Here is a 26,708-nt window from a genome sequence, read left to right as displayed (position 1 = left end):
CATCCTAGGCCAAGGAAATCTGGGAGGGCGGAGCCTCCAGTGGTTCCAACATTTAAACAAAAGCACGTGTTTTGTCCCACTCTTCCACATTGTCATCGCTTAAAAGTGTGCGTCATGAATGAGTTTTTTCTCATTCTGGAGATGTTCACTTCCACTGGTCTTCCTCCTGCAACTTTGAACTCGAAGAAAAGCACGATTTGGGATGGTGCATTTAGTTGACAGCTGTCTTTACACAAGGCAGCCCAGAGGACCTCTTTCATATCAATTCTGACAACCACCCAAAAAATTGTCTGGCACGAGAATCTAAGCCTTAGCCCAACAATTTAGTGATCTGGCCATTGTCACAGAACTGTACCTCTTGCCCAGTAAGAAATGACCCTAGTGTCCAAATAACCACCACAGCAAGTGTGCTGGTTCTTCCCCTTTCCCAGAGGTTATTAATTTAAAATACAGCCTTCTAGGTACACTGTAATCTTACACTAAAAATTATATGGCAGAGGTCAATAACAGAAGAGACTGGACTTTGATTCCATCTAACAGATTTTTTTTAAATGCTAACATTTTTTTTTAATTTTGAAAGTTATAATGTGAGGTTGGATTATTTAGAGTAAAAGATACAAGAAGGACTCCTATGGCTGAATCAGTCACTGTTAATGTTTTGCTCTATTCCCCTCCAAATAATGAAGGGCTTTGCTAATGGCAATTAGCTCTAAGTTGCTGCCCAGCATGGGCTCCCAGAGAATATTAAGCGAATCTCCCCGTGGGGAGGCAGGCAGGTGTAGAAAGAGCATGGGGAGAAATTCTGAAGCTCCAAGTCCTTACCTCCTTCCCCCGGAGTCCAGTTCCCAGCATGTAGACCTGGCTTTCCTCCTGATAACGGATCTGGATGTTGTAGACTTTATCTTTGTACAATACCATGAGGACATACGGGTTGCTTATTGTTTTTTTAGAGCTGTCTCTAACCAGAAAAGTGCCATCCTACAAGGGGAAATTCTCGTTAATAGGGAACAGTAAAAGTCAGGACTCTGTTGCCTGTGAGAGCAGCTGACCCGCTCCCAGGACTAGAAACTTCTGTCGGTGGAGTCCACTGGCCTTCAGCGGCTCCCCCAGCAGCCACAAATCCATGTGCCCTGCGTTTCTTGGTTATCAAGAGAGGCTACAGAAATGTCATCAGAGACGTTTCCAAGCCAACCTCTCCAAAGCCTCTTCCTAGAAAAGGAATCTTTTTTTCAGTAATAAAACACACAATGGGTGGTTGAGAGGATAAAGGGCCAAGAAAGAGGACTTTAATGGCCAGCTCAAGATATAGCTTTCTACTCCTGTGAATTAATTCCCTAAGCTTTCCTTTCCTGATCCAGTCAGAAAACCCCCATAAGCCAATGAAACTCACCCCTTTCTAAACCTCTTGATCTCTAGATTCAGCGTTTCTTCCATCAAATACCTGAACACAATTGAATGTGGACCACGTGTATTCTTCCTACCTTTTTAAAATAGTTGCTGAACTTTAAAAAAAAATTTTTTTTTGTGATTCATGCTTTCCTTTAAACTTTCACTCAATAAATCACCACAACATCACAATAAAGAACTAATATTAATTGAGCTCTTAGGAAGACTCATTTAAACCACTTCCTCTTCCACGTACTAAATCAGGATGGCTTTTAAATAATCATCAATCTACAATAAGAGTCTTCCTTTGTTCTTTTTATCCCAAGTTAATTGAGTCAGAACATCCCTGTCAGACAAACACACCTCTGGATCCTGATTCACAGCCTTGGCTTGGAATCACAATCTTCAGGGAGCTTCAAAGACTCCCTCATCCCACAAAGTACTTGGTCTAATTAAAACAAAATCTCTTCAGGTGAGACCCAGGAGTCAGGATGTTCAGAAAACTCCCCAGAAGGTTTTTAAGTGCAGCCAAGGTTGGGAGCTACTGCTGTGGACTTTAGATGTGAACGGTGAAGAATCTTTGCTTTCCCACCTCTGATAAAGGGATTTAAGGTTAAAGGCCAGCACTGGGCCACAGGGCATCTGCTTAGGACTTGACAATATCAAAGAAGTAGCTAAAATTTTCAGGAGGAAGGACAAAAAATGGCTGCTGCCTCTCTGAACAGGGAGGTTTACTGCCTAGATATGAAGGGAGACTGCATTCAGAGGCAGATGGAACTGGCAAGATGTGGGAAACTTGGGAGCGTCTCCTTTTGATGCTACACGACAAGACAGACTCTCGTTAATAAAAATCTCCTAAGATCCTGCCAATCAGATGATTGCCTTGGTTTAGACGTTTCTGTCAGCCAAATGAGTCCGGTGCCAGGAGTCACTGCTATGGACCCTGACAGGTGAGAAGCTGGACCAATGGGTCGCCTCGGAACAGCACCTCACAGATCTCCCAGCCAATAATTGGGACTCAGTCCAGGTCAGTTCCCTTCTTCTCCTTCCATTAATATTTATAACTACTTTCAAATAACTGTAGCACAATACCTGGTTTATCTTTCTAAGGGCAGCTTCTGCCTCCGGCCGGGTAATGTAGGAAATGTACCATTCTTCATCCAGTGAATTCTGCAAATGTAAAATTTTTAAAAAAATGGAATAAATTTGGCAGGGGTAACATGCTTAATGAAAAAACAAACTGTGTTCATGGAGCAGTTGTGCAACTTTTTCAAGTTCATAAGCTGAGAAACAGAAAATGGGATTATTTTTCTTACTGTTTAAAGCAAAACATACATTTGCCACTGCAAGGGTCTGAAAGAACCAAGGAAAAGACACATGATATTTTTCATGTGGATCCTCCCCTTTAATGGAACCCAGGAAGTCAGGCATAATAGGCAGGCGCTCAACTACTACTGAGCTATGTTCCCAGCACCCTCCCCTTTAATTAAAAACAAAAATAGAAGACAGAAGCCTGGAAGAGTATTCAACAGGGTTTCTTATGGTCCATTTGCTAGGGAAAGAAAATGGTCAAAACATGTGCTTTATTACCTCTTCCTCCCCAGCGGACGGGGGCTGAGGTCTGCTCGGCACTGGCAAGGGCAAGGTTCTGCCTTCAGCTCTGAGAGGTGGGCGGTTGCTGGGGCCTTAAAGGAAGTACAACATTTTGACAATTAAAAATGTAGCGTGAGCTACTGTTTACTTCTCCTAACACTTAACCAAATGCCCTGTCGCTGTTCTGATAATTGGCATCTCAAGAAAATGAAGCTTTAAAAATAATTCCTACCTGCTCAAAAACACAAGGGCCACGTTATTCTGTAACCATATCTGTGAGACTTTAGAGCAGAACCTCAAAATTTAGAGATTTCCTCAATGTTCTTGCTGTATCATATAGAGGGCCTAGATTCATTTATAAAAATGTCATCATTGTTTTAATGTGAACATCAGTAAGAACATTCAAGCTGTATGTTTAACTGATTAGAACAAATAAATAATTTTTTTTTAAAAAAAAAAGAACATTCGAGAGACAGACTTTTCAGAGGTCCTGGTGATATCAGTACATGCAATGGATTCTCATCCACCAATGCATGGTGATTATGTTTTCCTTGTCTTCACAAAGAGAAATCTGTTACCCAAGATGCGGTGAAATCACCTTGAGAGTATTATTTCTCAGCTCTCAGAACCAACACTTGCTCACTGCTGGTTTAGCTGAAGGATCACCTGCTTGATCTGAAAGTCGACACTGGAACCTACAAGGTACCCAGTGCTTGTGTCTCACTTCCTCTAAGACCTTTTTCTAGCTTAGGGTTCCCTGAAAGTTTCTGAGAATGTGTCTCCTCATCTCAGGAAAGGTTTGATTGTGTGTGTGGACTAGAGTTGCAAGGCTGTTCTCTCTGTGTCAGAACAACTATGAAAAACAGAAGAATTGGACTACTGAGTGTTCTCTTAACTATTCACCCATCACTCAGTTGCTCATTCAACCCATGCTTTCCAGCTCTCCTCTGTCCAGAGCTTGAGTGAGCACTCTTAACCCACCCAGCAGCAGTAAATGTAGGTATTATTCTCGTTTTGCACAGGAGGAAATGAGCTCAAAGAGTTGAAGCAAATCATGTGACAGTGTCAGGGCCATGACTTCAACCTGTGGTTCTCAAATGTCACTGTGCACCAGTGAGAACCCCCGGGGGGCCTTTGAATCATAGGAATCAGTGTCTGCTCTGCTACTCAGGAGGAAGGGAGTCACCTGGGAAGGGGCTGAGGGGTCCTGGGCTATGTCACCAGGATTATTTAAAGTGTCCTTCCTTGTTTCTAAATGATTAGAAGACTGACCCTGAGCTGCCAGTGCCTTCCTTCTCCAGGATTCCAACACCTAAACAGGCCCACATTTTGTGGTCCAGCACTTATATATTTTTATAATGCTTGCTGAGTGGATGAGATGGAACAGTATAGGAGAGAAATAGAACCAAGAGTATTCCGCATGGCTGTTTCAGTGTTGAGGAATTACTCTCCGCTTCTGCACCCACTGGCCAGCACCAGAAAGCCACAATTCACAGCACATGAGCACATATGCTCTTTATTACAGTCACTCATCACCCTTAATATCTGGCTTCTCAAGGGAATTCCAATTGGCTTTTGGACAATGCATGACATGACTTCTCCCTTCCTGGGGTTGCAGTATCCACAGATGGAGGACCAGGTATTCTGGCAGTCTTGGGAGAAAAGGGATCAATTTTGATTTAGGTAATATCTTCCCCAATTAACTGTTTGCATTAATAATCCCCATGTCACCAACTCACAAAACAAGAAATCTGTGGCATGAACTTAAGTAAGTACTTACTATTATTGGTATCAGTGAAGTGTCCAGAATCCAGATGCTTATAGGGGACAGGTAGGTAACACAAATGTAGGTTTGAAAACAGTGAGTTTGAGGGATTGTGAAAAGTTAGGACAGGGAACGGGAAGCCATATAGAATAAGGACACCGATCTCAAATGCTTAGAAAACGTGGAAAAGTTAGTAGGTGCCACTGGCGTCAGCAGTGGTATCTCACATGTGGAATGATGTGTACAACTGCATACAGTTGGTGTGTTCCAGAAGAACGTTTGCTTTGGGGCTACAATTCAAACTTACTAATGGAATCTCCTATTTAAAATCCACACTGGTGTTGCTGTGCATGGACCATGACCACCAAAAAGGAAAACAAGAAAAAAGAAGAAAAGTCTTCTGTTTGTACTTCACAGTGTTTTTTTTTGTTTGTTTTGTTTTGTTTTAATATAAGTCAACATTTAAAAATTGGGCACTTTCACATTAAAGGCCATATTAAAAAAATAAATTAGGGAATTTACTAACACTAAGTCAGTTTCCTGGCATATGGTAAAGTCCACTTCGTAGAGTTGTAACTTTGTGGTCTTTGGAGATTCCATCGTTCAATAAGCATTTTAAGAGTTCCTTGTGCTAGTCACTTGTTTAGGAATAAAAATAAATGCAATTTAGTCCCACTTTGGCTTTTGCTGCTACTTCAGAGTGGACCAGTAATATCCGAATTTCGTGGGAACTTGTTAGAAACACAGCATCTCAGGTCTTAACCCAATCCTATTGAATTCCCAGGTGATTTTTGTTTTTTCAGGGCACAGAAGAAATTTATTCACATCCAGCCTAGACCGGCCAGCTGCCTTCTATAGTGTAAGAGGAAAGAAGTGGTCTACAGGGAGGCCAGGCTGTTATAAAACTGTTGTAATGTGCTCCTGGCCTCTGAGCTCCAGATAAAATACTGAGCCTGTAATCGCTGTTATCAAAACATACACGACACCATGAAGAACCGCAATGCACCACCTCTGTGTCTCCCAAGGTATGAAAACTTATAAATATTTACAACCTTGTCACACTCTGCTATGGATCTGGGGACTCGAGGAGACCGACCCTGCTGTTGGGGTGGTGAGGTGGGCGGTCAAGACCTAGACATTCCCACGGCCTGGGGACCCAGCATCAGAGCAGGCAGGAACATACAACTTTAGTCCAAAATTTGAAGGATTAAAACCCCAGAAAGTTCTAGAACTGTTTTTCTAAGCAGATGTCAGGGAGGCTGGAGTAAGGCCACTGGAGGCCGAGCAGGGCGCACATCGGGGTCATGGCTCAGTGGTAGAGCGCTGGCCTCACACGTGTGAAGCCCTGGGTTTGATCCTCAGCACCATATAAAAATAAATTAATTAAATAAAGATATTGAGTCCATCTACAACTAAAAAAATATTCAAAAATAAAAGAAGAAAAAAGAAAGTACAACATACGAAGTAATAGCAAGATGACACAGGGGTACAGTTACTTAAAACTATTTCTTTTGCATATAAATGAAAAAAGATTAGGATATTTGGTCAACTGGAAATATTGCTCTGCGACCATATCAGAATATGATACAAAGATGATAATAAAAAGCTAAAAGCTGAAGAAGGTCGGGTTGGTGCCCTCCAGGCCTGGCAGGGCAAGGAAGGGATCTGGGTGGCTGGAGGACAGGAGGAGAATCACATCACTTGATTACATAGAGGCCCTGGCTGGCACCCTGTGGTCTCTCCTCCCACTCAGCACTGGGTACATGATCCTTAGGAGCAGGAGGCCATTTTGCATTTGCTGAGAGCAGGACCCCAGACTGGGGTCCCTGGGTTGCTCCGAGGTGATTTGTATGCACATTAAAGTTCGAGAACACTATGAAACACACACCTAGAAGCAGTATCATTTGAAATATCTATCCCTGGGCCTCCCGCAGACTCTGAAACCCACACCCCAAGGGCAGATTCACCATGGGAACCTAACACTGCAGAGAAAGCCAGCGACTCTTCTGAGCTCTGTATGGAAATAGCAGGAAGGAAAGGGGCATCTTTGTGGGAACATGAGGGAGTGGGGCCGATTTCCTGGTGAAGAGTGTGTGTGTGTGTGTGTGTGTGTGTGTTGTGGTGTGTGTGTGTGTGCGTGTGTGTGTGGTATGTAGGTGCGTGTGCGTGTGTGGTAGGCCGTGTAGTCTCCTGTCACTCCAGCAGTCTTCGATGCCCCGCAGACACTGAACTAAACCCTGGCTGAGGACCTCAGGTGCTTTGGGGAAACCGCAAGACCTTTGCTGAAGGCCTGTGAGCGAGGCGGGGATCCAGACCACAGACATGGTGGCTGGCGGGGGTCACGAAGGCTCAGGTACCAACCTTGAGAGAAGTACGGTGGCAGAGAGGCGCTCTGTGGGAAACTGCTGTTACTGTGGAGACAGAAAAAGAAAGGATTTTAAGTGAGTTGGGTGACGGGGCCAGACTGGGAGCAGGGAGAAGGAAACCAGGCTGTCCTCGAGTCCTGCTGTCTTATGACTTGTCACCTGTCCTCCTTGAAATCATGGGATCTGAGCACAGGAAAGGAACTTAGCTGACACAATTTGGTAGTGTCCCAAGGTGGACCTCGGAGGGACCTCTGGGAGTCCCAGGGCCTGCGGGTCTGCAGGGAGAGGACGGGTCTTTGCCCATGTGAGCGCTAGGTAGGGCCACATCAGGGAGTGACAGCGTTTTCCAGGACTGGAGGGTGGAGGGAGGGTCTGCTCCTCCGTGCTGAGCAGTGGCACGCCACCCACAGCCAAGCCCTCAGAAGTCTGCTGCCCACCACCTCTCCTGGGGGGCATTCCTCAGGAGCGAAGGTTGGGGTTGGGGCCCTGGGTAGTGAGCAGCAGGAGAAAATGGCAGACGTGGCAACGAGAGAAAACCAGCCAGAAGACGGAGAGGAAACTGCAGGAAAGGAGGACGAGAGGCTCCCAGGGAAAGCGAAAGATGTCGAGCATCTTGCCAGATCCTGGGCAAGACTGGACATGCCTCGCTGGACACAGGCCTGTGGCGGGAGGCTGTGCCAGGAGCAAGGCACGTCTTGTCAGTCTCCCTCCAAGATGCAGGAGGAGCTCCAGGACTGCAGTTAAATGGGTTTCTGAACGTCTGCTTGTTTGTATATATATTTTTAACTTGTAAAGTCAAAACATTCCCCATTTTTCTGCCAAAAAGTTCCTTCCATATGGAACAATCCGGGAGAAGTCAGTGCTGCACTCCTTCCCGCCAAGTGCAGAACTCACAGGGGCAGGATCAACATCTGTCCTGGAAGCTCAGCTCGGCTTTGTTTCCTTAGACCCAGGGGTTGCTCAGATGCCGCTACCCCGGCTTTTTCCCCCTCCAGCCACCTGCATTACCTCAGCATCAGGTGGCCCTAGATGCGACATTAAGTGAGAATTTGACGACCACAGCCACAGACCTTTCTGAGAATGTCCCAGGCCCGTGAGAGGACAGGAGCGGGTGCTTGAGGGCTGGCTTGGTGGATCTTGAGGGGAAGGTGTTGGAGCTCATGGAGAGCAGTGCAGGCTGGGGCAAGGGTCTTTGATGCACTGTGGGAGAAGGAGGAAATTAATCTCCGGTTTCTTGGAACCTTCTAGAGCTGCTCCCCAGTAGAAAACAGCTGATATAAAATCCCAATGCTCAGATGTATTGGAAAGTGGAAGGAGGGAACCCCCAGCCTCAAATCTTTTCTAGATGATTTACCACCCAAGGATGCATTATAAAAGTACTGCTATTCTATATAATTCTCTATAATACACTCCTCTCTCCCCCCACCCATTTTTAAAGTGCTAACTTGGCCAAAAATGGTCAATTAGAAACCTTATAAATTTCGGAAATGATTCACGAGTTTTGTTTTGCTTTGCAAAAGCCAAAATTGCATGCGATTTACCTGCAAGTTATGATCCTTTACCCACCCCTGTTAGAGGACGTAAATATTGCAAATTTTTCTATCAAGCTACACATGTAATTTTAATTTTACTATACAATTAGTTAATCTGCACTGATACACATGAGCTTAAGTCTCCTTGGGAACTCAACCAAGTAATTCCTTTTACTATAGCTATGTAGCATACCAGTTGACGCATGTCTACTTCTTATTAATTTAACAGTTATAATTGGTTTTGCAGGGCTCCCAGACTACGTGATCCCATTGGAACACCATAGCAGAAAAATGAGAGAATGAGATAGAAGTGGTAAGGAATCTTTTCTGAACCTACCATCATCTTCATCCTGGCAAAGGGAAAGAAAAAAAAATTAAAGATATTAACTTATCATCAGAACACAATTCCTAAAATGATAACACTGTATTTCTCAATCCTATAAATGTGTCTGGTTCTTTCCTTAGTTATAGCTTCCGATAATAAATATATTGTGGATAATAGTAGAATTTGATAAGTGGTTTATGATTTTCTAATAAAAACAATCACCTAAGGACACTCCAATTTGAAATTTCCTCATATACTGTGCTTGAATTAGCTCTGAGGTTCTTAATAGGGCTCAAAGATATAATAATGTTTATAATATCTGTGATGTGCCCCCAAGATGCATATACAGTATTTCATTCAATTCCCCAGTGACCTACTGAGAACTTAACATCCTTATTTTACAAATGGGAACATGATGCTTAGAAGAATTCCTCATCTACCATGGATTGCAGAAATAGATCTAATTCCAAATCTATCTGACACAAGGCTCAAAAATACAGGTCTCACTAAATTAGTGAGGCTGGCCTCAAACTTGCAATCCTCCTGCCTCAGCCTCCCCAATAGCTGGGATTATAGGCTTGTGCCACCATGCCCGGCTCAGCCTTCTTTTTATCTCTGCTTTATGATGTCCACTCTTTTTAAAAATAGTAAGACGTTTCTTTTTCCCAGTGTGGCTTATGAGTTGCATCTATAACCCTGGTTATCTTTATCTTCAAGGTCACCTTGTGAACTGGACAAGAGAAGAGCTATTTTCTTTTCCCCTCAGATAACAAATGAGGTTCCAAGAGACAAAGTGACTTTGCCATGACGCCTTCCTGGGAGTGTCCTGAGGATTCAATACCCTGCTCTAGGTTCCATGACCTTTAGTGGATTTGCCATCGTTGGTCTGCGACACGCTGAGATGTGGCAAGGACCACATTTAGAATTGCTTGTCCCAGTGGGCCACCTGGAGTCCTGGCAAAGGGCTGCACAAATAAACACACACAGGCTCTGCACACCCCAGGACACCATAGCTCTTCAACAGTGTGGCTACGGCGTCCCCTCTGGCTCCTTGACCTGTGTCTTCCCTGTCACCCAATCACCTCCACAAATCTCTCCTCCCTTAAGAAGTCCTCATTGGCTCCTTGACCTTCATGGACCGCTTGTCCCTCTATAGGTCACTCCATGGAGGCATGCTCCCTAGCACATGTGCCATGGAGGTGCCTGTCGCCATAACACCTCTGCACTTCATTTGACCAAACAAAGCATGGAGCAGAGAGCCATGGGAACAGTAGACTCATTGGCCGGGCATTGGATCAGGGGCAAGCATCTGATGGCCCTCAGAGGCTTAGACAGGCCTGGATTCAGAATCTGACTATTTACTAGCTGTGTAACTTGAAACCAGTGTATTACCCTTTCTAAGCCTGAAATTCTTCTCATGCAAAGAGAAAGGATAATTCCTCATGGAATCATTAAATATAAAGCCTAAACATAGCTGGTAATTATTGATCATCCTGGTTTGCCTGGGACTGAGGAAGTTTCTGGGACATGGGACTTTCAGTTCTAATTCTGGGAAAGTCCCAGCAAACAGCTGGTCACCCTGGAGCATTCAGTAACATTGCTTCCCCTGTTCCCTAGGTCATGGAGGTGGTTAAGGGAAAGTAGAGGCATTGGGAATTTTTGTGTGATGCTCAGATTCTTGGGCATCCCTCAATCCCTGCCCCTTCACCCCACTAATCACCCACTGGCTACAGGTCTGTGAGGAGCCCAGCTGGGGTGGGGGAGAGTGGGGCTCAGAGGATGGGAGCTGGGCATCACAGACGGATGGGCTGCAGAAAAGCCCCAGTCCCCAAAGACAGAGGAATTATGCTCAGGTCTTGCTCTAGTTCAGGGAAGACCAAGGGCGGATAAAGCCCCGAGCTCCACAGAGCCTGCATTGCTTGTCCCTGTGCCAAGCACTTACAAAATGACATTTGTACTCACATTCTCTCTTCTGTCTGGTCCCCATCCATGCCTGAAATGAACGAGGGTAAAGAAAAGAAGTGAGCGACCAGACTTTCCAAGGGTCTGCTTCAGAATGCAATTTCCTAAATCGCAGGAGGAGACATCAAACCCACTGAGCCGTGGTGGAATGGGCAGCTGCAAATCCCATCAGAGAGGCAGGGAGGAGAGGGGAGAGGGTGGGCTCCTCCATGCTCTGCTGTCTTTGCAAGCCAGGCAAAGCCTTGTTCGGTGCAGTTACTGCAGCAAATAATTATGTATATGTATATAAAGGTTTAGTCAGCAGTCTACTCTTTAGTAGCTACTAAATTTCACTGAGTAGATGTTTCTCCAAGCAAATGGAAACATTTCAGGTTATATTCTTCTTTGCTGATGTTTTAAGCCAGCCACCCTTCAAGTAATGGGAAGATAGCTGGAAAATGTGGCCATTTGGGGAATTTTCCAAATGGGGCCTGGTATGTTGGCCAGGATGAGCAAGCCAGTCACACACATGTGGTGACTATGTGCCTGGGTGCCCCTGCTCTTAGAGAGGGAGGGTGGAGGAGGACACTTTGCCAAATACCTCCTGGGTCTGGGGTGTCATGTGTGCTGAGCTCATGGGAGCTCATTCTGTGTTTAGTGACCATTTTGATATTTCGGTCATTATGATTTTTTTGCATCAATTTTGATTTTTAACAATAATGCATTGCAATGTTGTTAAATTCAGGGTTGGTTTTTTTGTGTGTGCGTGCATGGGTGTATGTATGTGTGTGTGTGTATTTCTGTTTTTTGGTTTGTCTATTTTTTCCTTTATTTTATTTATTTTTATGCAGTGCTGAGAATCGAACCCAGTGCCTCACACATGCTAGGCAAGCACTCTACCACTGAGCCACACCCCCAGCCCTGTTTTTTTTTTTTTTTCCTTTTGGGTACATCCCAGCCCTGGTCCTTTTGAATCCTCACAGCAGCCAATTGTTTTGAATCCCAACTGCACAGATGAGCTAAATAGAAGCCTCAGCAACTGGGTCTTTCCTAAGCAGCAGGGCTGGCCTGGACCCCAGGTACGTTTGTGCCATTTGTTAAAAATGACTCCACAGCACAGTTAGAAATACTAGAGCAGACTGGTAAGAAGTGGACGGACAATAAGCATGACATTTATGTTGACCTGCAAACCTCCCTCTGCTCTCTTTACTACCTGCGCTGAGAAACAAACAGGCAGGGCAGCTCTGCTCACCCAAATTCCCCCCAACACAGTTCCCTTGTGCTCCCGAGCAAGCATCCCTCCACTCGTTCCTGAGCTGGATTCCCCACAGCCCAAGGCGCCCACTCCCACCCGGGAATGCCCGAGATGCTCCATGCCCCGGGGAGATGGCCACGGCAGGCTGCCCGTGCCGTCCACTCTGCAGGGCGAGCTCAGGCAACAAGGGACGCTTACTTTGGCACAGGTGGCTTCTTCCCAGGCAAGGGACCGCTTCTTTCATGTCTCTCTGTGGCTGGTGGTAAAGGAGGCTTTGGGATCTTGGGTAAATGGTCCCCGAGAGTCCTGGCAAGTTCAAAGAAAGGCACGTGAGATGCAGGTCACGGCTGGGCAGGGCCCTGCAGCCAGTCCCGCGACCTCCCACGTCCATGCCAACAGTTCTCACCTTCCCGCCGGGGCAGAGGGCTGCAAGACAGGAGGGAGATGGGTGAGTGCCAGGCACTTCTCAAATAAGGACAAAGCCAAAGGGAAACCATCAAACCAGAGAGGCAGCTTACCTTGTCAGAAAACGCAGGCTTCTTCCCTGTGGACAGAGAAGCAGGGCTCAGGACAAGGGCGTGACACGCGGGGTTGGTTGAGTGCCAGTCCCTCGGGCATGCTGGGTTAAGCATTGAAGAAGCCCAGACTCTGGATCTGGACGGGTCTCTTGCAGAGCCCCTATCCTTATAGGCTCAGAGAGAGTAAGTGGCTCTTGCCAGGGACACAGAGCTCTGTGTACATAGGGACTGTGGGTCTGTGCCTCTTTTCAACGCTTTACTCAACATAACCCATGACCAAAAGGGGTTTCTGTGCCTCTGTCATGGGCAGAAATGTTCTTAGTATAGTCTCAGTTTCATTCCCGTATCTGAAATAAACCCGGGCCACGGAGGGGCTAATGCTCCTCCAGCCCTGGGGTACCCTTGACATCACATAAAGTGACCACTTAGTTTTTTCACTTGGAAGAGAGGTTTTCAGGAGATTCTCTTGGGGGGGCTGTTGTTATTTTGTTTGTTTGCTTTTTTACTTTTCTCTGAGAAGAAATGACATTCCTGAAGGTGTGCCAGGTATACCCGAGAAGGCTGTCTTGCCAAGCTACTCAAAGCAATTTAAGTTTCATTCCATCTGGAGTCCCCTAGAGGAGGCAGGCCCTTTGTTTTCAACGCAATACAAGTATTACTCGCTGACGTCCACTAGGTCTGGCACCGAATCCTACAGACCTTGAATAATGCACAAGTTTAACTGAACATGTTGAGCCTCTGTGCCTCCAGCTGTAAAACAGGGATGACAGGTAAAGTCTGCACATGTTTGCTGTGTCATATGACACCTATATGTAAGATCAGGGACACGATGGGTAGCTGCTGACAAATGCTAGCTGACTGCTCTTTCTTTCCCTCCCTTCCCTACCCAGACACAGCACCCAGGGTGACCGGTGGCCCCATCTCCTGGGATCACAGCTCCATAACATGATTCATTCTGTAAGCACTGAGGACAGGACAGACCAATGATGGGTGCTAAGTCTGCTGTCTTACGATGGAGAGCTCCCTGACTAATGCAAGAGAGTTTTCATGGTATAAAAGATGTTTATTATTTACCATACTTAGTTTGGGGTAGAACTCGTAGTATAAAGCAATTCCCAGGAAATGAATTTATATCCTTCAGCATGAATAGATTTATCTTTGTCAAAAATCTTCAGATTTGCCAGGCACGGTGGTGCATGACTGTAATTCCAGTGCCTTGGGAGGCTAAGGCAGAGGATCTCAAGTTCAAAGCCAGCCTCAGCAACAGGGAGCCACTAAGCAACTTGGTGAGATCCTGTCTCTAAATAAAACACAAAATAGGGCTGGGGATATGGCTCAGTGGTTGAGTGCCCCTGAGTTTAATCCCCAGTACCCCTCCCTAGAAAAAACAAACAAAAAAACCCCCTTCAGATTTATGCATATTCTCTGGGCGTATTGGGACTGTCATGTTGGAAGTTTAAAAGGTTTATTCTTCCAAAAACATCACAGACAATGGAGTAACTCCAGGGTCAAACCGGTATTGTCAGGAAAGGATGTCTTTAAATATTTTTTTTAATTAAAAAAAAAAAGAATCCTTTACAAGGGTCGTGGGTGTGGGGAGGTGGTTGTGAAGGTCTGATGTCAGAATCCCACCCTTTTGATGCCCTGCTCAAGGAAATGAGCAGGGTTGGACTCAAAGTCAAGTCTGTCTTCTATTTTGTTATCTGTGCAGCTCTGCCCAGTGGTCAACTCTAAACCCCAATAGACATCGCAGCCTTGAGGGCCTCAGCACAGCTGAGATGCAATTCAGGGAAGCAGCAGCTTCAAACCCAGGAACAGAAAGTCCTTTTGCCCAACAGAGGAGGAGACTGAGACTGTGACGGCTGCAGGCCCTGTTCAGAGCATCAGCAAGGAGGAGCTGGAGGGGCTGGGATTCTGGAGTTCTTATCTGTCCTGTTTCAGGATTCCTTCCCCAGATCCACTTGTTTACAGCAAGTTAAGTCCCTAGGTCCTCAACTGCAGTAGGATGTGGTGGGAAAGATCCCCACTTTGAAGTCAGAAGGACAAGGTGCAAATCTCCTACCTCCTTATGCAATCTGAGGCCATCACTCAACCTCTCTGACCATCAGTTTCATCATCTGAGAAGTGGAAATAATGCACCTGCTTTGTTGGGTGGGCATAGGATTAGAGAAGGTGTAGGATAATTATTTGGGGTAGGTAAGGCACTTGTCCCATAGTAGGTAGTGGATAAATGGTGGCTATATTTTAGAATTGAGCTGTGGATAGCTTCATGTGGAGGTAGCTGGGATCTTGGAATATTCTGTGTAAATCTTTGGGGGAATAGACAGAAGTGGGCCAGTGTGAGTGGCACACATCCAGGCATCCTGGAGCTTTATGAGCACTTCCTCTTTACAGAACACCCGCCAAACAAATAAGGATCTGTGCCCTGAGAAAGTAATACCCTGCTGGCCAGCAAGCTGTTGGGAGACCTCCTGTCTCTTAGCCCATCTCCTGTGCTGCCCTACGGTGCCTCCTGCTGCATCTTGGCTGAGGACAGTGAGATGTGTGCCACAGCGCACACCCACGAAGAAGCAGGCACAGTGGGCGCTGAGAGTGGGAGCTCCCCAGTCGGGCTGACCTGGCACCTGGTTCTACCCCATCCCCTGGTAGCTGAGCAATCGTTATACCTCAGTTTCTTCCTTTGAAAAATGAGGGTAATTTCCCAGCCTCCACCTCATGGTTAAATGAGATGGTACGCGTGAAAGGCACACAGCAAGCACTCTATAAATGGGGGCTGCTGTTCTGGTGCATCAGATGCATCCTACCAACCTGGTATGATGGGCTCTCTGTCAAAGGGAGCTAGTGAGCGATCCAGGGGTGGTTTGGTGCTTCTGTCGATGGAAGGGGCGGGCACTGGAAGGAGAAAGGTGAGGTCAGGGAGAGAAGGAGGCGCTGGCCGGGGTGGGCAGGCTGGTGGGCAGGAGAGGGCAGCTGGGGTGCTCACGCTTTGCAGTTTTGTGGTTTCGGCTTCTGCTTGGCTCTTCCTGGTTGGGCTGGGGTGGGGGAAGTGGCTGCATAAAAAAGATTCAAAAGTTAGGAAGTGTTTCCCGTGTAGGGGCCAGACCTGGCGTGCCCCTGCCCAGATCCACAGCCTCTGCACCATGACCCACCGGCCCTGCCTGAGCTGGCGCTGGCGCTGGCCCATCTGCCTGGCCCAGTTCTGGTTCTCTCCAGCGGGGCCCCACCCTAAGGGTCTTGTTGCAGCTCTTGGAAACTCTCAAGTTTGTGCCCTCTTGGGCAGCTCTGTGATTGGGTCTCCTCTGCCTAGAATGTTCTTTTTCCGGCTCTTCCCACAGCTGGCTCATTCTGTCCCAGCTGGATGTCATCTCTCTACCACCACCCTCTGTCTCCCTAGCCACACGTGACCACTCACATCATTGCTAGATCTGCTTAGCTGTGTATTCTCTGTCTCCCTGACCCAAATGAGAACTTGGTGAAAGCCAGGACTTGGTCTTGTTCATACTTTGTCCCCAGCACCCAGAACACTGCTGGCCCACAGCAGCTGCCCATCCTGTGTCTGAATGACTGAGGGAATTCTGCATCCCACTGCGGAGTTGCAGGGCTTCGTATTTCAAAAGCAACATGCACTTGTCAATCAATTCGGCCTCCTTTGAAGTGGAACCCCATGGGCAGGAGGATGCATCTGTTCTCAGATGGAAGGTCCCCACTATGGTGCGGCCTGAATTTTGAGCCTTGGGAAAAAAACTTGGGGTCTCCCTAGCACTTTGGCATGTGCCACAGGTGTCAAAGTGCTCAGGTCACTTGTGAGGAAAGCATATTCTTAGCTACTGACTCCTTGGTCTGAGATTTTCAGGGCCATTTTGGGGTTTACCAGATCCCTAAAGCTAGAGTGCACTCTTGAAGACAAGGGAGGAGTGTGCCCCCACCGCTTCCCCCGCAGCTCATTGTATTGTAGGTCTCCTGGTTTGAAAGCATCCGCCCTGAGAACTTCAGGCTCTGGCCAGCAGGTGGCGCACATCTTTTTGCAAGAGCCAGGGAGGCCAGCTGGGACCCTGGACCCCAGTAAATGCCCTTGCCTTAATGGGGTTCCCTTACTGTTCACTTTACAGGGTCCACCTATTTCAAATAGTGGGAAACAATAACACAGTGCATATTGGATGGGGGCCTTTTTATTAGATAAGTAGTTTATACTGTTTATGGTACAAAGAAAATGCCAATAAGCATGACAGTGTCAATAAAAATCTCTAGTATTTCACTCCCCAAGGAAGCACAGAGCATGTGGGTAAGCCTTTTCCCAGCCTAAACAAATCTCTTCTTGCAAAATTAGGATTAAATAAAGATGTTTCATTTTTTTTCTGTCTGGTAGAAGAAATAATGAGCAGCTACAAAGTGACATAAAAGAAAGGGAGAGACCTACCGAGTGGTTCCGGCCGGTTGTGCTGGTGGCTGGCAGGGGAGGAAGGGCAGCCATGGGTCTCTGCGGGGGCACTGGAGGCTGCTGAGGGGCTTTCCCCGCAGGGGGCCGGTCTGTAAAACCAGGAGAATATTCGCATGAGAGAGAGCATGCCGCCAAGGTGAGCCACCCTCATGGCCGCTCTCCAGGAAGGCACTGACCCTGGCTTTGGGAGTGTCCGCTCCTTAACCTTCAGAGTGCCACCTGCACCAGCCAGAGCCCCAGCCCTAGGGACACCTGGCCTGGCTGCTACAGGCAGGCGTGCTCGACCCCAGCTGGCCCTGTCCTAGCCTGATTCACGCCTATACAAGGAAACACCTCGTGTCACTTCTCAGGAACAGCAGAGAAGTTCCCAGCACAAAAGGCCTCTCTGGAACGAGTTCAGCCTGTGTTGGGCAGGAGTGTTTTCAGACAGAACTGTAAAAAATCAACACACAGCTTCTGCCTGCACACACAGTCACGCGTGTGCAGGCACATACATACGCACATGTATGTGCACATACATGCTCACCCTCGTGTGCACACTCACACACCACAGCTGTGTGTCAGGGCTAAGTTGGTCAAAACCGCTCATGAGGACCCTGCGCTCTGACCCCTTCCTTTCCCTCACAAAAGCTCTGAGCCATCTCTCTCTCCCGTCTCATCCTTTTGCTCATCTCATCCCTTAAAAGGCAGAGCTGGCCACCAACTCCTGTCACCAAATCGAACAGTCTTGTATGCTACCTGGACCTTCTGTCCCCCAGTAGGACAGCCACCACTTTGGCTGAATGAGGGAGAAGAGACTGGCAGAGCAGGAAGGCGATACAAATTCTAAAGACTGTCCACGGGTTCTTAAAGTTGCCAGTTGCCGTCAAACACCGCTCAATACCTTCCTGTCGATTCTGACCGTCTGCCCTGAGCAGTGCCGCATGACTATGATTTGGTTCAAAGATGGCAGAAACAGAAAAATAGCCCAGAAACACGAGTAACACTCAGAATAAGTTATGACTGCCAAATGCCCTTATGTGGCCGTTCATGCAGATGGCAGCCGGCGTAGGCAATGATTTGCCTGCACTGGTAACAATCCTCGTGGCAAACCAATGTGGACCATAGTCTTATTATCCTACTTCACAGATGAGGAAATTGAGGCCCAGAGAGGTGGAGATGCTCACCCAAAGTTACACAGTTGTTGAGAAGCTGAGCTGGTACCACCACCCAGGGGGTTCTGCTACATGGAAAACTGGGGCGCTGACTGCCCAGGCAGCAGTGGGGAGCCAGGCGGGGGCTGCAGGGGGCTTACCGATGTACATGGAGTTGGTAGTGGGGAACGGCTTGGCAGGCAGGATGGAGTTCTGCAGAGCTTCCTCGTCGTTGGAGGGCGGTGGCTCGTACTCTGCATCATCGTCCTCCACTGGTGCCTCTTCTTCCTCCTCGTTGGGAGATTCGTAGTCCCCATCGTCCTCCCCATCCGGCTCGTCATTGGGGCTTTCATAGTCGTCCTCCTCCTGCCAAGGTAGAGCAGGCTCAGAGCAGCCGCGGAGGGCGCGGAGGACCCGCAGGACCCGCAGGATCTGCAGGACCTGGAGGGCCCGGAGGACCTGGGGCACCCGGAGGACCCCAAGGACCCCGAGGACCCCAGGGGCCTGCTCTCTGCAGGCCTCATAATGGGGCATGCAATGCCACAGGGTCAAGAGGTCAGGGACCTGGGACCTCAGACACTAGCTTTGGACTCTTGGGTGGTGAGTGATCGTTCCTACACCTGTGTGTTCCGAGGAGGAAGAAGGACAGGGCTGTGTGCTCCGTCCTGGGTAAATGCAGCCTCTGCCCCAGGCACCAAGAGAAAGGACAAAGGCGCAGGACATCGTTCATGCCACACTTGTGCACGCCACGCCTGTTCTTAGTGTGCCTCGGCTCAAAGAAACTCTGCTCATCATGAGCTACGGCAGCACTGAAGGCCAGGTCCGCGGAGGACAGGGAAAGCAGCCTGTCCCCGAGGGCGGACTCCACCTGTCAGGGAGGGCGGCTGGCCTGCGCCATTCCTCCTGCCGAGAACTGTGTGGACAGAAACGACTGCCCTTCACGACGCGGGACACTGAAGTCAGAGCTGCCCTCTTGGAAAAGAATTTCCACCATTTCCATGATCTAATTGTAATTTATTTTTGCTTCTTTGCGGGCCTCAGGGATAGGAAGTCCGTGGTGCTGGGTGATGGCCTTTGCAGGCGTCCATGACACTGGAGGGTCATGGCAATGATTTCCCAGCAGCGGTGGCACCTCAGCCACCAAGGGACAAGCAGCTCATGGCTGTCACGGCAAAGTTAAGCTGGTGAATGAACATGCCCCAGGGCTCCGGGAGGAGGGCTGCAGGGGAAGAAGCAGCAGTAAGGGGAGGACCCTGTCTATGGGTCCCCTATAGGTCCCCACAGCTTCAGTGGTGACTTGGGGAAGATTCCTTGTGTGTTCCCAGCTGAGGAGTATTTTTCAAAAAACAGTGACTAAGAAGGCAAAGCGAGGGTCGAACACCTTCCTAAGCTTCCCTGTCCCTGTCTCTGAAACTGCAAGCCGTGGACCACACCTTTGAAGGACAGGACTTTGGAACAATGGCCCAGCCATGGACAGGTGACCCCTCTCCAGCCTCTGCCTCCGAGGACCTCAACACACCCCCTCAGCCTGTCCACCTCAGACCGTGGCTCCTGACCTTCCACCAGCCCCAGGAGCCTGTCTCCAAGGCACTCCTCCTTCTGTTTCTAGAACCATGATTTTCTCCCACCTGTTTGGCCCTTAATGTGCACCTGTGTTTTGTTGGTGACCTTATTCTGCCGTGTGTATGCTCACGTGGTTGGGCTCTTCACCTCTGCCTATGTCCCTGTAGTCCCCAAGCAGAGCAGGGCACTAACGGAGCTATGGAGTTTTATAGCCACCAGCGACTGGAAACCCGGGGTTTACAGAGACGTGGGAACAGCTGCCTCAGGCTGAGTGCACGAGTGTGAGGCAGACTGCTTTTCCACAAAAACAGACAGTTTTTGTTTTGGAAGCTCTAGCCTTATTTTCCCTTCTGTACCAAATAAATCTGTTGTGTCTCTTTGTTTTCCCATAGAAAGACCAAATGTGATGTTTTCATTTACAGGAGCCCCACCAAGACAGGGCAGCGGGCACTGCTCTCTGCTGGCCCCAGAAGTGGCGCTTACCAGAAAGACGGCTCAACGCGGGGTCAGGCGGCCTGGCCCAGGGCTGCCCCTAACTGATCATGAGCGCTACAACAAGGCGCACCCCAGGGGGCTCTGTGGCTCCTGAACTGCTCCTTGGACACACTGGACTTTGATCCTTCAGGTTTCTGAGCTGAGTCTGGCTTTGTGGGCGCTGGGTGTGGTTTGGGGGGAGGGGATGCACAGAGCCCTTCAGACCCTGAAAGGGGCCACTGTGACCCCTCAAATGTAAAAGTTAGCTGCAGGTCTAACTTTCACATTTGAGGGAGGTCTCTTCAGGGCTGCTGATCTACTCTGAAATCCCTTTCTCTCTGGGCCACCAACGGGGACGTAAGACCACGAGGAACATCACTATAGCCTCGAGCTCTAGGAAGGAAACCGTGGAATTGGGACAGGGACAGGGAAAGGACTTCTGTGGGCGAGACAACGGTGAGTGACGGCGTGGTCGGCAAACTCCTGCAGGGGACTGGGTCCATCCCCTTCTGCTTTTGTGACTGGAGCTTTGTTGGCACCCAGCCAGGCTGGCCTGTGGCACACTGTGGGTGGCTGCCTCATGTTTCAGTGGCAGGGCTGAGCAGGAGGCAGACCTAGGGCTTGCAAAGCCATTTACCGCTTCGCCCTGGGCAGCGCACACGCTCTGAGCCCCGGGGGAGCCACCACCTTATCAGAGGCTGTCCCCCTGGGCACTGCCTCTCCTTCTTACTACAGAGGACAGCCCCGCCATACTCACGAAGGATGACCAGCCCCCGTCCTCTTCATGGCTTTCTGTGGGAGGAGACAACACCGTCATCAGCACCAAAGAAGCCATCTTGAGGGAAAGTCAAAGCGGCTCCCCCACAGGTGGTCCCTCCCCAGGCCTGCGTCCTTCCCTCTGTACCAGTTTAGATGCCATTAGCCTCACTGGCTCCTGTGGAAATCTGATCCCTGCAGTGGAATTGAGAGGGGGTGGGGCCTGGAAGAGGTCCTCAGTCCTGGGGGCTCCGCCCTCTCACTGTATTGAGGTCTTTGTGCAGAGATTGGTTAGGTCTCTTGAGACAGGACCAGGTCTCACAGATGTGATTTGAGTCTCACGGGACTGGATTAGTCACTGCAAAAGCAAGTTGCTATAGAGCAAGATTACCCATGGTGTTTCGGTCACTTCCACATGTGCCACCTCCTCACTTTCTCAAGGGTCCCACTGGGTGAGGACATCTGCCATGAAGGCCTCTCCAGAAGCTGAGCAAATGCCAGCACTGTGCTCTTGGCCCTCTAGGACCATGAACAAAATGAACCTTTTTTTCCTTTATAAACCTCATAGCCTCAAGTTTTTTGTTATTGTAACAGAAAACAGACTACAATAGCAACTTACTATCACCCTGGAATTCTATGTTGGAGCTCACTCTACCAGAAAGTAACAATGACTCTCAAACTTTCATGTACATAGAAGTCATCTCAGACTGTTTTAAAATATGCAGACCTCTGGGACCCTATCCCTAGGGCTTCCTGTTCAGCAGGACTAGGTGGGACCCAGGAATCTGCCTTTCAACACTACATGCAATTTAACAGTGGAAAACTGCTTTGAATCTACAGAAGCAGGGGGCCTGGCTCAGGGCAGGTGCTCAGGCAAAGGCTGGGTGTTTCCAACAGCCCCACAGAGCTCCCAGAATCCCTCATTGTCTCTGCCAAGGAGCCCAGTGGCCTTAATCCAGGCATCCTGCAGAATGCCATCTTTCCTGCACTCTGAGACCCAAGCTTTCTCTAGGTAAAAACTGACGGGCAGGCAAATGAGTAGGGTCACCTCCCCAGCACCTGAGAAGCCCTGGGAATCAGAGGACAGAAGACTTGAGGAATCTATCACCCCTAAAGCAATGGCCTCTCAGCCCTAACACCCTTACCTGTCTCTTCTGGAAACCGCTGGACTTGGGGTCTGCAAGGCAAAGAGCATGGCATTAAGGGTCTTGCAACTTGAGGAGCGCCCCTCCCTCAGTGCCCCCCTGCCCACGAGCCCCCAGCGGACAGCATGCCTCACTGCCCAGGAGGATGTCCTGCTGGCAATCAGGGCTCTGCTGCCCCCCAATTCTGGAAACCACCAAAGCCACATTGGTGGAACCACTGGGAGTTTGTGACTGCCTGCCATCTTGGGGGGACATCCCCCTGATGTCCTAGATGCCAAGACCGGGCAGGGCAGGAAGAGGGGACCCCTCCTCTCCTCGGGCACCATCTTCAAGACCCCCAGGACTTAAAGGATCCCTGCAGGTCAAACAGTGGAACAAAACTAGTTCTGTGGCTTCCTTTGAGGGTTCAACTTGGGTTCAAAAATTCTTGGGTTGGTTAGATCCACCCCGAGCCCCACCTGAGTGCCCTACTCACCGGCGTGTGAAGATGCTCCTTCTCTCTTCGTTCTTGTTGATTTCTTGACTTAACTTGCTGAGAATCCTACAAATTAAAAAGAAACAACATCATCTCCTGGCCTCAAGGTTTCCGCTGAGCCCAGAAGTGATCTGGACTCTCCGACTTCGGAGCCCCTGGGCCGACTTTGACCAGCCTTCTTTTTGAGGGTCCCCAGCCAGACTCACACCTTCAACTCCAAGGGGGTCTCCTCACCTCCTCCCAGAACTTGTCACCTGACCTGGGCATCAGAGCTTGCCCTGCTGGTCCCTTCTGCCCCTGGGCTGACCTGCGTCCGGATGAGCCTTCAATCTAGCTCTGAGCCCGTCCTTGGGACTTGTCAGCTCAAACCTGGTCCCCTCCTCTGAGATGCTGCTGCCTTGGGATCTGGATACTACAGGGGCAGAGTTTATGGTGCTGTTATTCCTGAGGATGACGTCCCTTGACTCTTGGTCAAACATCCTTGTGCTGTTTTGTTGTCTTGCTCCCAGCATTCATCAGACCATCTCCTGGCCCTCGGGCATCAGCTGCCCGTTGCATATTTTTTATCACAAACTCTGCTCTTCCCTGCCCCCTTTGGCGGTGCTAGGGCTACGCATGCTGGGCAAGTGCTCTACATCCCCGCCCCTCACTGCAATCTCTCACGGGGTGTTCTGCGTCCTGTCGTCTACCATGCTCCCCTCCCTGCCTCTCCTCAGTGACTTGGGTTCTCATGGAGACTTGGAGAAGCCGTCTCCTTGAGGGCACAGAGAGAGGCTTCCAGAGTCGCCCATCCTGAGGCCAACCTTGGCCAAAACTCCTCAAGAAACCCTGTGTTCAGGGGCTTGCGTGTTGGAACTGGCAAGTCCCCGGGCCCCAGGACAGAGAGTGCCTTTGCCACCAGGACCACACCGCGAGTGCACCCCAGCAGCGGGCGTCCATGCCAGCTCTTGCTCCTTTGCTCCCCAGAGACTCGGTGCAACTGTGAGGGGCCGCGGAGACGGTCAGGTCCAACTTCATTCTACAGAGGAGGCAACAGAGGCCCCAACAACAAGAGGGACACGGGGGCTGGGGGCATAGCTCAGTGGTCCAATGGTTGCCTAACACGAATGAGGCCCTGGGTTCCATCCCCAGGACTGAAAAGGAGAAGGAGAGTAATGTGGGTGCCCACCAGTCTCCCAGTCTCCCCAGTTCACACAGCACCCTCCAAGCCAGCCTCTCTGGTGTCCAAGCCAGCGTCCTTTGGATGCCCCCGTCCTTGGGTTACTTCTCTGTGTGGGAAGCTCCCTGGGAGTAGACACTGTTGAGCTCTGCCATCTATGACAGTGACCTGCTATCTACGTTCCTTCACCTAATGACCATCTCCAGGTGACAAGTTTGGTCTAAGACACACTTGCTGAGTTAGCAAGTGCAGTCCTCAGCCCTTGAGATCCACTGCTCCCTCCATCCCTCCACAGACTCCCACCCCCTCCTCTCCACTCCCCAGGGAACTGCGGCTACCCAGGACAGTGGCCAGGCAGGTGAATTTGATAACATACCAGGAGCTTAAGAGGACAAAGAAGGAGGACAATGTTTAAGCCTCCACAACCACATCATTGCTGGAACTCAGACTTCAGCAACCCCCCCCCGCTCCGGGGTGGGGGTGCTTTAAAGCAGGGCCCAGGGCTCCCTAGGCGCCTCCGGATCATGCCATCAGAATGTTTGTGACATGATTATTTGTGGCTCTTTTAAATGGTTGCTTAGTGAGGAGGTGGGCATGCTGAAGGTCCCCCACTGTGGTCAGGGAGCCTTTCTCTCGTCCTGCACCGTGGCCAGGTCAGGTGCTGGCTACAGCAGCCACTCCCATTCAATGCCGAGTCACTCAACAATATGCACTAAGGACCTCGGGGCCAGGGAGTCTGCTGGGTGCTCAAGGTGCACCAGTGAGAAGAGCAGACCCAGGAGCTCATGGCTTGAAGGGCAAGGCAGGTGATAAATGGTGAATAAGGAGGTGACTTCAGAATAAGGAAATGCCATTATATACACGCAGTGGTGGGGGGCTGGGCGGGGGCATGCACGTGCAGGGCTGGGCTGGGTTGCAGTTTAAAACACTCCTGCCTCAACAAGGAAGGAGGTGACACTTCAGCGAGGCCTTGGGAGGCAGGCTGAGCCGCACCTCAACACCCCCGTCCCACAGCACTCAGGCCAGCTCACAAAGCTGCTTCAGATCTCCACGAGGCCTTGCGCTCTCTGTGGTATGGCTTCTTACCGTATCACCAACAGCCAGACTGCGGCTGTTCCAGCTCTAACAGGGTGAGGAAGGAAATGCCAAACCACAGAACCCACGGAGCGGCACAGAGCTGAGGGGGCAGCGTGAGCCCCGAAGTCCAGCCTGTAGCAAAACATGGCCTTCCAGGACCCTCTTGTTTTGACGGGCTTCAGGGAGCCCCGCTGAGCCAGAGGGACCCCTGTTGGCCCAGCCAGGTGGCTGGGTGGCCATGCTGCATGCAGGGATATGCATGCAGGGCTGGGAGGTGGCTGTTCCCTGTGCGCAAACCTGCAAAGTTATGTGTCACCCCAGTGACAGTGAGTGGCCGGAGGTGACTCATTCTCCCTCTTGTCAGCAAACACCAGGTCTCACTCTGGACCAGGAAAAGAGGCAGAGGGGAGAGGCAGCCTTAGACAGTAAGTAGTTCTCTCTGCCTCCCCTTGTGTGGGGGCTGTGCTGGCCCCAGGGAAAGGGCTCCACCACCCACAGGAAGTCAGGCCTCTGCAGGAAGGCAGCATCCTATGATGATCCAGGTTCCCGCCCAGTTGCATCCCTAAGTAGCTACATGATGGAGCCATATGTCATCTTCACAGTCTGAGGTCTCTCCTGATGACGCATAGGCATGGAACCTGCAGGCACAGAGACTTTGACTGTGATATGTCCTTCTCCAAGGCTAGACCCTGAGTGTGACTTAGATGAGGCATTTACCTTTCCTAAATCCCGGATTCTTTATAAGCATAATAAGGGGTTGGGTCTCATTGGGGAATCCCTGGCAGGCCTGATCATCAGGATTACCTAGGTGCACCTGCTGCAAACCCAGATCACAGGGCCCACCTGAGGTCTGAGTGATCAGAGTCTGCAAAGAGAGGTCTGGGGCTCAGTCACATCAGCCAGTGCCCAGGTGGCCCTTATGACCAGAAAAACTCCTGTTATCCTTGACACTGAGGATTCTTTTAAAATAAAAAGGAGAACCAGGAGAGTTGGAGACCACCTCACTACTAGTTAATACCTAATATCCCCCGTCAAGGACTGGAGACCCTGAATCACCCAGGGAATGAGGGGAGGTGAAGTCAAATCAATAGCTACTTCTTGTTAAGTAGGGCATAGGCCTGAGTAATCACAGTAAAATGCAGGCAAGGTCACAAGTGTTCTTTAAATTACTTTAGGGTCGTCTTTAAACAACTTCCAAAGTAGATGAGAAAGCAAAGGGTGAAGGGAGCTAGTTGGAAATTATGTCACGAGAAAAGGATAAATGGGACTTAACTTGAGAGGGTCCGTTGATGTTGATGTAAAGCTAGGAATCGGGGCTATCAGTGTCTCCAATTATCTGGGAAGAAGAGCCCTTTAGTAGCACAGGCACACTGAGGTAACTTCTGACCAGCTGTTGACCCATGTCCACACTAACATGGGATTGACTCGTAGATGAAGCCCCCCAAACAGGATGGCCACTGTGACAGTTCTGGGGAGGACCAACTAAGGTCAAAAACTCCTCCACCCATATGGAGGAGGAGTTGCACACCTGATTGTCAAAGAATACAGAGGTAGTCCCCAACCCTCCTGGTGACATCAGACAGTAACAGATTTGGAGACAGTGTTGTCTGCTTTGTCCTTCGATGCTCAGAGCGCCCCCCCTTGGGTGCTCTCTGCTAGAGCCTCCCTTTGCTTTATTTCCTTTCTGCCTATAATAAAGGCAGGCAGGCAGGAGACAAGGGCACACAGTTAGAGCAGGCAGTTTCTCACAAAAACTCTACTGTTGCAGCCCGGATGGTCACACAGGCAGCTGAGTCCTCACCATAGC

At 49.5% G+C, this 26,708-nt stretch overlaps 1 protein-coding gene across 1 annotated transcript in view; it reads right to left on the bottom strand.

The window, feature by feature from the left end:
- The window catches only part of Lcp2 (lymphocyte cytosolic protein 2), a 43,007-nt gene that overhangs the window by 1,379 nt on the left and 14,920 nt on the right, over positions 1 to 26,708 (bottom strand). The window contains exons 4-20 of the mRNA XM_015492634.2: positions 22,666 to 22,731; positions 22,191 to 22,222; positions 21,047 to 21,081; positions 18,414 to 18,618; positions 17,099 to 17,208; positions 15,665 to 15,731; positions 15,490 to 15,573; positions 12,682 to 12,707; positions 12,570 to 12,589; positions 12,362 to 12,469; positions 10,930 to 10,960; positions 8,980 to 8,992; positions 8,181 to 8,310; positions 7,106 to 7,155; positions 2,977 to 3,071; positions 2,479 to 2,556; positions 823 to 978 (exon numbers count right to left, since the gene is read on the bottom strand). Of these exons, the coding sequence (XP_015348120.1) occupies positions 823 to 978; positions 2,479 to 2,556; positions 2,977 to 3,071; positions 7,106 to 7,155; positions 8,181 to 8,310; positions 8,980 to 8,992; positions 10,930 to 10,960; positions 12,362 to 12,469; positions 12,570 to 12,589; positions 12,682 to 12,707; positions 15,490 to 15,573; positions 15,665 to 15,731; positions 17,099 to 17,208; positions 18,414 to 18,618; positions 21,047 to 21,081; positions 22,191 to 22,222; positions 22,666 to 22,731 (1,306 nt within the window). The remainder of the gene's footprint in view (positions 1 to 822; positions 979 to 2,478; positions 2,557 to 2,976; positions 3,072 to 7,105; positions 7,156 to 8,180; positions 8,311 to 8,979; positions 8,993 to 10,929; positions 10,961 to 12,361; positions 12,470 to 12,569; positions 12,590 to 12,681; positions 12,708 to 15,489; positions 15,574 to 15,664; positions 15,732 to 17,098; positions 17,209 to 18,413; positions 18,619 to 21,046; positions 21,082 to 22,190; positions 22,223 to 22,665; positions 22,732 to 26,708) is intronic.

The sequence above is a fragment of the Marmota marmota genome, unplaced genomic scaffold, assembly GCF_001458135.2.
Source record: "Marmota marmota marmota unplaced genomic scaffold, marMar, whole genome shotgun sequence".
Taxonomy (NCBI): Eukaryota; Metazoa; Chordata; class Mammalia; order Rodentia; family Sciuridae; genus Marmota; species Marmota marmota.
This window is presented reverse-complemented; position numbering and strand designations above follow the sequence as displayed.